The 12435-nt window shown below is 39.1% G+C and overlaps 1 protein-coding gene across 8 annotated transcripts in view; it reads right to left on the bottom strand.

Annotated features, from left to right (window-relative positions):
• tab3 (TGF-beta activated kinase 1 (MAP3K7) binding protein 3) overlaps nt 1-12435 on the bottom strand; it is a 147320-nt gene that overhangs the window by 28223 nt on the left and 106662 nt on the right. For 7 of the 8 annotated variants that reach the window (XM_059968158.1, XM_059968156.1, XM_059968157.1 and 4 more), the window contains one exon: nt 6599-6691. In XM_059968158.1, the coding sequence (XP_059824141.1) occupies nt 6599-6691 (93 nt within the window). Of the gene's footprint in view, nt 1-6598; nt 6692-11922; nt 11989-12435 lie in introns of those variants that run through there. The other variant, XM_059968161.1, reaches the window with a different exon arrangement.

The raw sequence follows: 12435 nt of genomic DNA, 5'->3' as shown, positions 1-12435 counted from the left end.
TATAGAATACAAGAGCAGGGATGTGATGTTGAGGCTCTATAAGACACTCATGAGTAGTTTTGGCCTCCTTGTTTTAGAAAGGATATCGTGACATTGAAGAGTGCCCAGAGAAGATTCACAAGAATGATTCCAGGAATGAAAGGATAACTGTATAAGAAACGTCTGGCAGCTCTTGGGCTGTATTCCTTGGAGCTCAGGAGAATGAGGGGGGAATGTCATAGAAACATTCCAAATATTAACAGGCCTGAATAGATTAGATATGGCAAAGTTATTTCCCATGGTAGGGGAGTCTAGGGCAAGAGGGCACGACTTCAGGATTGAAGGATGTCCATTCAGAATAGAGATGCGGAGAAATTACTTTAGTCAGAGGGTGGTAAATCTGTGGAATTTGTTGCCACAAGCAGCTGAGGAGGCCAAGTCAGTGGGTGCATTTAAGGCAGAGATAGATAGGTTCTTGATTAGCCAGGGCGTCAAAGGGTATGGGTTGAAAGCAGGGGAGTGGGGATGACTGGAAGAATTGGATCAGCCCATGATTGAATGGCGGAGCAGACTCAATGGGCCGAATGGCTGACTTCTGCTCCTATATCTTATGGTCTTAAGATAATGATGAAGTGTTTGAATGCTTGCGTCTTCACACTTAAGTGTGTTGGCTGTCAGAAGGCAGCTGCTAAGATGTGCCTTTGATCTTTTTGACACTATGGCTGAATTTTTGCTCAAAATCGGCAAGAGCTTGAGAAACAAGATTGAACTTCAATGTGGAGATCTGGCACACCTAGCTGATCTGTATGATGAAATGAACATTCGAAATATGGAACTGCTGGGTAAGAATTTCAATTTAACCCAGGCAAAAAGTGCAGTGTCCACTTTCATCAGAAAATTGTAAATATTGGCACTTCCACAGATGGAGATTTGCAAGTGTACTGCTTACACCAGCAGTCACTAAAGGAGGATTTTCAGAATCAATTTAAGCACTTAACCATCCAGAAATTCCAGACTGGGTAACTAACCCATTTCTTTGCAAGGTGGAAGAACAGGAAGAGAGCTCGAAAGAAGAAATTATCAAAATTCAGAATGATGAAGAATCAAAAATGTCGGCTTTTGTGGCTGGTGGCTACACTGTCAAACGAGGTTTCCTGGTCTTTGGAGAAGAGCCAAACTACTCGTCATTGAATTTCCATCCTCCTAGCTTGTTGAAAGCAGCTTCAATGCAGTGAAACAAATACTCACAAAAAACAGACATTGAACATTGTTACACGTGGGGATGAGGATTTTGCTGTCACAACTTGAACCAGGTATTTCAATGCTTGCTAAAAACCATCAAGTTCAAGGATCACATTGATATCGAAGCTGCTATACAATGCACGGGTACTGCGAAAGGTAGGTTTAAAGACATAAAAATTTAAAGCAGTATCATTTTTCTCATGTTAGCATATAGTAGACATGTCTTTACGCTATGGGAGTGCTGGAATGTACATTGTGCCTAAGAGTGGCATTCGAAAGTATAAAGGTGCTATAGAGGGCCGTTGAGCTAAAAAGTTTGGGAAACACTGCTTTAAGGCCTTTCAAAAAGATGCAGGTATAATGACTTACAAGTCTCCTTGAATGACTATCCTCACTCAGACTTCACTCTGCAATTTGGAGGAGATGTGCCCTGCTTCCTTACTCATTTGAATGGTATCTTCCTGTCAGGCCATATGAACAGCAAGTACTATATCTAAAACTAATACAGCTTGAAAATGGCTGAAGTCAGTTGGAGCAGTTTAAAGATGGTCACAGGACATGCTTAATAAACTATTTTCCACAGCTCAAGGCTCTGCAGTCAGATACAAGCTGTATGGATTGATCAGGCAGCACTTGTGACAAGAGTGCAGAGTTAATATTTCATGTAAATGATTTTCTGTCAGCTCAAATACAAATCCACTGTCACTAAAAAAAATTATCACTTTCCTCTCCACAGATGCTGTGTGATCTGCTGAGTATTTTCAGCATCTATTGTTGAATGAGGGTAGTGAGGTAGGTAAAGATCTCTAACAGACGAAGTGTAAACTGCTCTTTCCCTCCTCAAGCCTGCAGGTCACCCTTGGGCAAGGTGTAGTATCTACTTAGCCCCCTGATCAGGGTTACACAAAGCCACGGGAGAAGGTGGCCAATTGAAGACTGAGCAACTAGTGCATAATCACACGTCCTGGTTATGCAACCTCTGAGAGTACTGATCATGGTGTCGTGTACACTACCCAGAAGGCAATGGCAAATCACTTCTGCAGAAAACTTTGCCAAGAACAATCATGGTCATGGAAAGACCATGAACACCCGCATCATATGACATGGTACATAACAATGACAATGATGACTGTTGAAATGAGGATGATGACTTTGGTGGCAATGAGATTTTGGAATAGAACTGTATAAACAACAAGACAGGGGTCACTGAACACAAGTAAAAATAGCAGTATCCAGTCAAGCACTATTAAATTAAAATTAAATTAATCTCACAAATGGCCAAGTGTTTGGAGATGAAACCCCCATAAAAAAGCATGCCCCACTGATCTTGGAAAGATTCCACCTCTGAACTGTTTTCCACTTACTGAAGTTGAAATTATGATGAATACTATACCCATCAAGATATAGTATTCTTTTAAATCTCATTTTTTAAAAACTGGGTTTAATTTGGAATGTACACACCTGAACAAGGAGGTATCAAATATTCTGTCCCAGAAGTGGTAGAATAGATCAAAATGACAAAAAAAAGTCCTCTCTGAAACACAGCCATATCCATTCAATGAAAACAGAGTAGTAGAGTTATGCAGTGTGGAAGGATGTCCTTCAGCTCACCTGGTCCATGCTGACCGCAGCATCCTCCCTGCTAATACCAGTTGTCCACATTTGGCACATAATCTTCCAAGCCCCTCCCCTCCACATGGCATTCCAAATGCCTCGCAAATGCTGCGACTGCACTTGCCTCCACCAACTCCTCTAACAGTGCATTCCAGGTACTCACTACCCTGTCTCTTTTAAATCTCTCCCATCTTCCTTTGGACTCTCTAGCCCTGAGAAAAAGCACTCTCATATGTAGACTCAACACCAGGAAATCTGCAAATGCTGGAAATTCAAACAACACACACAAGATGCTGGTGGAACGCAGCAGGCCAGGCATCATCTATAAGGAGAAGAACTGTCGAGGTTTCGGGCTGAGACCCTTCGTCAGGACTAACTAGGATAGTAGGGCTCTTCTTACTATCTTTCCTTTCAGTTAGTCCTCTATGAAATTTTTAGAAGCGTACTGCTGGCTAAAGAAAAATGGGTCTTAATTGATTTGCTCTTTACACTTGTCCGTTAACTGATAGATTTTTCATCCAAAGTTAAAAAGATAAAAATTTTAATCCAAACTGATAAAAAAAAACTAACAGCAGCAAAATGATCCCTTGAGTACAGTGCTCAGATGTGCCTTCCTCCATTTAGCTGGTTCAGTATGTTCTTTGCCCATTCCTTCACCAGTAGCCCCACTGGATTTCCAAGGATCCATTTCCTGTCATCATCAAAATGCAGGTCTGGTTCCAAGTGCATGCTGATAACACAAAGTAGTATTTTAATGCTACCACCAATCTTACGCCTTCTACTTTCTCTAATATGTTTGGCAGCTTGTCTAATATTCACATAGACAAATAGTCATAAATTTTATTGTATTATTAAAAAGACCAGAGCTGCAATCTACTGTTTCCTTTTACACGAACTCTTCTCACTTAACATAGTGATACAGCACAGCAATGGGTCCTTTGGCCCACCATATCCATGTGACAAATAAGCTATACAGTTATTCATTTGGCTTCACCAACTTAAAATCTCCTTTGCCTCTGCTGAGCAACTGCTCATCCATATATTTCTTACCATTATGAAAGGATAGGCTTCTACCACTGTTCAGATCATCATCCTCTGGATAAAAATATTTTCCTTCAAATTCTCTCTAACCCTTTCCACTTCTCACCATGTCCACTAATTTCTCACTACCCACCCTACCTGTACACAATATAATTTATTGTATTGGAAAGAAACTCAGCTAATCCAATCTCTCCTCATAACTGAAAGGGTGACAGATCACTATCAGCCTCTGTCAATGACATGAATCTGAAGCAGCATATTCAAAAACTTGATGTTGTATTGCCAAAGAGTTTCTAAGTATACAATCACTCAATCTTCAGTTCACCTTGATAACATCCAAAATGGACCCTTCCTCGATTTGGCAAAATCCTCCTCCATACCCATCTCCAGACACGAACATTGAAAGTGCACACATTGTCACAGTCATCTCGCGTAACTAATACCTCAGCTTCATTCACTATCTGCACAACTACATCTTTACTTCATTCCTTTGATTCGCATTTTACCATTCAATTGTTTTCAAAATACTTTTGGAACCTGCTTATTTATTCTGCTACATTCTCATGGTCTGTCGCTTTTTTCCCCAATTTTCTCTGCACCACCTCTTTTCAAGTTCACTCTTCATTAAATCTTTAACTCTACAGTACTTCAGGTTCAGAACCTAGTGGGAACGTGCCAAGAGTGTAACTGACTCTGCGAATATTGTTCATTTATTGTTTCAATGATCAATTTTGATTTCAAGTGATCAAGATCCCTTTTGGACTCACTGAATCAGCATTGCTTTCACTGAGAATTTTCACACTTTTTATTTTCTGAAACGCTCTCCAAATGCCCCAATCTTCAGGATTAGATCAATCCTCTTGCTGTTTTGATGAGCAACATGTGGATCAATAAAACCTAATTTAGTATCACAGGAATTCCTGCCCTTTTGTACATTCTCTTCCTCAGCTTATGTTAAGACAGCCCAAGTCCAACATGACTATTCTGATAAAGGGTCACAGATCTATAACATTGACTGCTTCTCTGTCCACTAATGCTATCTGATGTGCTGAGATTTTACAGCAAAGTATTCTGTATTTTTTTCATTTCACTGCAAATACTGTATGCTCCCTCTCAGTACTTGGTACATTGCAAGCTACATAGCCTGATTTTAATTTTAACTGTGACAATGCAGATTCTGTCTTTGAATCCATTAGCTTCTCCCTTTGTGCAGTAACAGTTATTTTTGGTAACAACTGCTACCCTCACCTGTCCTCAATTTATCCCAGCATTCCTGAGAAAAACTGTGACCAGGAACATACATACCCACTCCCATCATTTCAGATGATCTACCTGCTGTATGGTTTACCAATTTCAGATTGCATGCTTGTGTATTTATTCACACACATAAGAAACCAATTGTAATCCACTTCAAGTTTTATTATTTTACTAATGAAATGTTAAAACATTGAAAATTTGACTGAAAAGATTTATTCAGGCTTAGGGTAACACCATATTTATTTATTGAGATACAGAATAGGCCCTTCCAGCCATGCAACCCAGCAACCCCTGATAAGTCTAATCACTGAACAACTTAAAATGAACAATTAACATACTAACCAGCACATCTTTGCACTGTGCAAGGAAGTTGGAGCACCCAGAGAAAACCAACGCATTGCACGAGGAAGACTACAAACTTCCTACAGATGAAGTCGGAATTGAACTCCTACACCCCCAAGCTGTAATAGTGTCATGCTAACTGCTATACTACTGCAGCACCTGATCAACTAACAAATAATATGGTGGGAGGAAAGAGTCAGAATGAGAATCTTTGGTATCAGGGTGGTAGAGACTATGTAAGTATTGATTATAGCTCTTTGTTTACTATAATTAATTATACAAAGAAACATGAACAGATTCACAAGGTTAAATTCAAATCAGGTGAAGTTTAGTGTAAAAACAGATTTTATTTATTTATTATCGGAAGAAAGAAAACAGAAAGAAAGGCAGACGGATTCCAAACGAGAACCCCCTAAAAAGAGATTAAGTTACAAGAAACAAAAGAAATTAGGCAATACTATCTATTGAAAATAAGAGTACCAACTACATGCTCAAGAAGAAATGGAAACTTTTACAAATTGTTAGTTATATTACAGTAAGGATTGGCTGTTTAGTTTTCAACATCCTCAACAAAAAAAAAACTTAGAATAAGATGTCTAACTGCAATGGATACAATGATCAACATTCACCCTCTTTTTATTGATCTGCAATCTAGATAATATACATTTATCACCAACAACAAAAGAATGGGATTTGCAATAGGAGTGATGTGTACTACAAAAATGCTACAATTCATGGTCTTTACTGAAACTACATCCTTTCCTTCAAATATCTCTAATTTCAGGCTTGTGTGGTCGAAGAGAAATTTTATACTTTGAAGGAAACTGTATTTTTAAATACCAAAACTACTTCTTTCATTTTAAATACCTGTGGACAAATTTCCAATTTCAATCAGGAATTAAAAATATGTTTTCCTCTTGTGATTTTATAGTCATTTCCCCAATTGTCATCAGAGTAGAGATGCAGAGAAACAGTAAAAGTATATTCTCCCATCAAAATAGGAAGGGGATGAATTATTAAAATTGGCATTTTCTAATCCATAGTGCTATCCCTGATAATAGATTAAGTAGTCCCTTGAGTTTATATAACAAAAACAATACACGTCAGTCAGTTAATAACTTACCTTTTTTACTATGTTTTGGGGGAACAGCTCCTACAGGGCCAGTTAATCCTATATTGTCATAAAAATTATTCATGGCTTTTGGATCAAAGTTCCCTGAAATAAATACAAAATGAAGAGAAGTAAGTAACAAAAAATCATTTTAAAATGGCTTTTATGCAAGAATATTTCATCATTGTGGGCAACAGTTTAATTATGAAACATAACTTGAAAATTGCAAAGTAAAACATTAAGACAATGTAAATTTCAGGGCATACTTCAGGCTCACATATATTGGAACCAATGCCTTTCATCTCTCAGATTTAGAGTTGTACAGCACAAAAACAAGCCCCTCGGCTCCAATGGTTCCTGCCGGCCAAGATGCCCCGCCTAAGCTAGTACCATTTGCCAGTGTTTGGTCATGATCTTTTAAACCTTTCCAACCCACATACCCATCCAACTCTTAAAGATTATTATACCTGCCTCCTCTGGCAGCTGATTCCATTTAGATACCATGTTTTCTATATTAAAAAAGTTACCACTCCCTCCCAAGTTCCTCTTAAATCTTTCCCCTTTTACCTTTAACCTATGCCCTCTAATTCTCCATCCTCCAAGAGAACCACAACTTTGTCGTTGGGTTTGGAGGCTTGCGTGCCTTAATGACCTGGAGAGCTAAGCTGGCTGGAGTTAGGGCCTTGTGTTTTGGCTTTTGGTTGGGTCACCCATGTCAAACAGGTCAAAGGTAGATGCCAGACTAAGAGGTTCAGGGGTTTTCTCCAGGTTCAGGGATTCAGCTCAGGGCTAACAACTCTGACGGGTAAAACAAAATTGGTACAGAAACAGCAATCCTCCTATGTCTGTGTGTGACTGTATGGACAGGGAGATGGAGGATCTTCATTGCTACCCTAATCACTAGCAGCACAAAGGGGAGTAAGTAAATCTACCACAACTCTTCATACCACAACTCTAGGGAAAACACCAAGTGCATTCACCTGATCAATATTCCTCATAATTTTATACACCTCTGTAAGATCACCTGTCTCCTGTGATCCATGGAATAAAGTCAAATCCTCTCCTATAACTCCATCTGGTAAGTCCTTCCAGCATCATTCCTGCACTCTTTCCAGTTTAATGACATTTCTCTGGCAGAGCAATCAAAACTGAATACTCCAAATGTCACCTCACCATCATCCTGTACAACCACAATGATCTCACAACTTTTACTCAATGTCCTGGACTTAAGACCAGCATACCTGAAGCCTACTTCACCAAACAGTCTGTGTCTCCACTTTCAAGGAACCATGTGTTGGTACTGTCAGGTCCCTCTGTTCTACAACAATCCCCAGGACCCTGTAGTTCATTGTGAAATTCCTACCTGGATTTATCTTAATTGGCCAATTGGCCTAATTCTGCTACTATGTCTTATCAACTAAAGTGCAACACCTAGCAAATTAAATTCTACTTGCCATCCGTAGCCCACTTACTCAGCTGATCAAAATATCCCTTAAATTTTGATAACCTTCTTCATTTGTCATATCCACCAGGGAAGCACCAGATTATTTTTTTTTTAATCATCTTCGTTGTCCACCACATAACCTATTTTAATATCATCTGCAAACTTACTAATCATATTTTGTACATTCTTATTGAAATTGTTGACAGAGATGACAAACAAGGGCCCAAAACCAAGCCCTGAGGAAAATCACCAGTCACGAGCCTCCAGTCTGAGAAACAACCTTTCATCATTATCTACAAAATGCTGTGTTCCACCAGCATTTTGTGTGCGTTGTTGTTTGAATTTCCAGCATCTGCAGATTTCCTCCTGTTTGCTGTTTCATCATTATCCTCTACTTTCTACTATCAAATCAACTGTGCATCCCCCGCTTTACTTGCTTTACACTAATGACTGTGTAGCTAAGCACAGCTGCAATGCCGTATTTAAGTTTGCTGATGACACCACTGTTGTGGTCTGAATCAACCAAAGTGGTGACGAATCAGCATTATCTGAGGAAGACTGAAAATCTAGCTGAGTGGTGCCATAATAACAATCTCTTACTCAATATCAATAAAACCAAGGAGCTGATTATTAACATCAGGAGGAGGGAACCAGAGGTCCATGAGCCAGTCATCATCAGGAAATCAGAAGTGGAAAGGGTCAGCAATTAAATTCCTTGGTGTTATCATTTCAAAGGACCAGTCCTAGGCCTAGCACCCAAGTGCAATTCTACTTCCTAGGGAATTTGTGAAGATTTGGCATGACATCTAAAACGATGACAAACTTCTACAGATGTGTGGTGGAGAGTATATTGACTTGCTGCATCACAGCCTAGTATGGAAACACCAATGGACTCATTTCATGTTCTGGATATTTATTGTTTATTTATTATTTTCTTTTATATTTTCTTTTGCCAGGGTCATATATGGTGACATGGCAACATTGTATATATTGTATGTACCTTGAGCTTTGAACAATTAGCTAGCTCCTCCTGGATGCCATGCAATCTCACTTGCCAGAGCAGCCTGCCATGTGGAATGTTATTAAAGGTCTTACTGAAGTCCATTGAAACCACGTCCACCATCCAACACACATCAACTTTCTTGGAAATGCCATCAAAACACTCAATGAAGTTTGTAACAAATTGTCTCCCATACACAAAGCCATGCTAAATATGCCTAATTGAATTGAATTGACTTGAATTGAATTAACATCCTTCACACACGAGGAGTAAAAATCTTTTATGTTACATCTGTCTAAATGTGCAAGTTATAGTAATTTATAATAAATATTATGTACAACAGGACATAACAAGATGGTTAAATATGAACAGTCAATATAACATAGAAATACAGTTATATCAGCATGAATTAAGTAGTCTGATGGCCTGGTGGAAAAAGCTGTCCCAGACCCTGTTGGTTCTGGCTTTTAAGCTGCAGTACCATTTCCTGGATGGGATCAGCTGGAACAGTTTGTGGTTGGGGTGACTCAGGTCCCCAATGATCCTTTGGACCCTTTATATATACTTGTCTTTGTATATGTCCTGAATAGTGGGAAATCCACATCTACAGTTTGCCAGGCTGTCCACAAGCAGTCTTTCTAGATGTGCCTATAAGTAGTACTTCACCCACGCTGGAAGTTTTCATGTTTTATTGTTTTACAACATTGAATCACAGTGGATTTAATTTGGCTTTTTTGACACTGATCAACAGGACAGACTTCATGTCAAAGTGAAAACAAAATTCTATAAATTGGTCTAAATTTATTACAATTATTAAACATAAAATAATTGATTTCATAATTACTCACCCCCTTCAGATCAGTATTTAGTAGATGCACCTTTAGCAGCAATTACAGCTTTGAGTCTGTGTGAATAGGTCTCTTTCAGCTTTGCACATCTGGACACTTATTTTTCCCCATTCTTCACTAAACTGCTCAGATTGCTTGGGAATCATGAGTCAGCAGTGCTTTTTCAAGTCCAGCCACAAATTCTCAATTGGATTAAGGTTTGGACTCTGACTTGGCTGCTCCAAGATGATAACTTTTTTTGATTTTTAGGCCATTCTTGTGTAGCTTTGGCTTCATGTCAGGGGTAATTGTCTTGCTGAAAAACACATCTCCCAAGTCGCAGTTCTCTTGCAGACTGAATCAGGTTTTCTTCCAGAATTTCCCTGTATTTTATCTTCTACCTTCACAGGGCTACCAGGGCCTGCTGTAGAGAAGCATCCCCACAGCGTGATGCAGCCACCACCATGCTTCACAGTAGGGATGGCGTGCTTTTGATGATGTGCGGTGTTTGGTTTACGCCAAACATACCATTGAATCTGATGTCCAAAAAGCTCAATTTTGGTTTCATCAGACCATAGAATCTTCTTCCAGCTGACTTCAGAGTCTTCCACAAGCCTTCCCACAAACTCTAGCTGAGATTTCATGTGCGTTTTTTCTTCCAACAGTGGCTTTCTCTTTGCCACTCTCCCATCAAGCGCGACTGGTGAAACACCTGGGCAACAGCTGTTGTATGTGCAATCTCTCCCATCTCAGTCACTGAAGCTTGCAACTCCCCCAGAATTGTCAGAGGTCTCTTGGTGGCCTCCCTCACTCATACCCTTCTTGCACAGTCACTCAGCTTTTGAGGACAGCCTGCTCCAAGCAGATGTACAGCTGTGCCATATTCTTTCCATTTCTTGATCATTGGCTTAACTGTACTCCAAGAGATATTCAGTGACTTGGAAATTTTCTTGTATTCATCTCCTGAGTTGTGCTTTTCAATAACCTTTGCATGGAGTTGCTTGGAGTGTTCTTTTCTCTCCATGGTGTAGTCCTTGCCAGATACTGACTCACCAGTAGTTGGACCTTACAGATACATGTGTATTTTTACAACAATCAATTGAAACACCTTGACTGCACACAGGTCTCCACTTAACTAGTTATACAACTTCAAAAACCAATTAGCTGCACCAGTGATGACTTTGTGTGTCATATTAAAAAGGGATGAATACTTAAGCAATCAATTATTTTGTGTTTTATATCTGTAATTCTACAAAACAGACTTTGTAGAAATCTGTTTTCACTTTGACATAAAAGACTCTTCTTCTGTTGATCAGTGCCATTCAATGTGGTAAAACAATAAACATGAAAACTTCCAAGGGGGTGAATACTTTTTATGGGCACTGAATATCTACATTAACCCTCAGTCTCCAGTAACTTTACTAGCACAGGTTTTAGTCCTACTGGTGTATAGTATCCAAGATTTTCTTTACCAACTTTCTTAAATAAAGCTAACACTTCTCTACCCTCCTGTCTACCTGCACCTCACATGTGGTGAATAATTTTGCAAACAAATCATTTAATTTCAACAATACTTCAGGCAATCCCATACAACCAGGTTCAAGAACACTTACTTCCCTTCAATCACTTGGCTATTGAAGCAACCAGTAAAATACTTATTACTACAACAGTTTAGCAACACTATGACCAATCTGATCACTTTGCACTAAAATAATTTTTTTTTTGCTTCAGTTGTGTTTTTTCCTGCAAAAAATCATGTATAATTTTTTTCTTGTGAATTTTGCTTATACAGTATGATGTTATATGGCTGTGAAGTTTCTACAACTAAGCTTTTCCACTGAACTTGTGCATATGACTAAAAAACTGACTGACTTAATTTGCATTTTAGGCAAGGTGACATTTTGCTGCTGGTGTAACAACTCCTGTGCTTGACTGATATAGATAATTAAAAAAAATACCTAATTACTTCCCTGAAGAGACTGGAAGTACAAAGGAGAGAAAGAACAAAATTCTTAGAAATCACTTTCAAATGAAAACATACATGCAAAAAAAGGAAAATATTCAATACTTGACTGGTTCTTCACGGTCCATCTCTTGGGTCTGAGGATAACTTGTGTGGGTCCTGTGGTAGCTACGAAGACCAATGAGAGAAATAGGGACTTGTTCACAGATGGGGCAGATGATAGTTGAAGGCTTAGGCAAGTGGATAGTTTGGAGATGGTTTGTTCTTTCTACGACTTATGTAGGGTTTCTGTCTCTTATTGACACTGCCTTCAGTTTGTCCTGAATGCTCCCCATCTACTTTGATAAGTCCAGGTCAAGAGACTTCCAAGGATCAGTGCAAGCATTCTATTTCAAAACTACTTTGAGTACATCCTTGAATATTTTCCTCAGTCCCTTGGCACATGTTTCACAAGTCAGAAGTCAGTCATACAACAACAAGGCCTGCCCATAGTAGTCGAGAGTAACAAGACCTCAGTACCATGAAGACTGGCATGGGAGAGGACACTGACTTAGATGTCCTTACAGTTTCAGTTACTTGGCCAATGGCAAGGATGAATCACAAAAGATTAAATTA

The sequence above is a fragment of the Hypanus sabinus genome, chromosome 4 (genome assembly GCF_030144855.1).
Source record: "Hypanus sabinus isolate sHypSab1 chromosome 4, sHypSab1.hap1, whole genome shotgun sequence".
Classification (NCBI taxonomy): Eukaryota; Metazoa; Chordata; class Chondrichthyes; order Myliobatiformes; family Dasyatidae; genus Hypanus; species Hypanus sabinus.
Note: the sequence above shows the minus strand (reverse complement) of the source record. Positions and strands in the feature narration are given on the sequence as shown.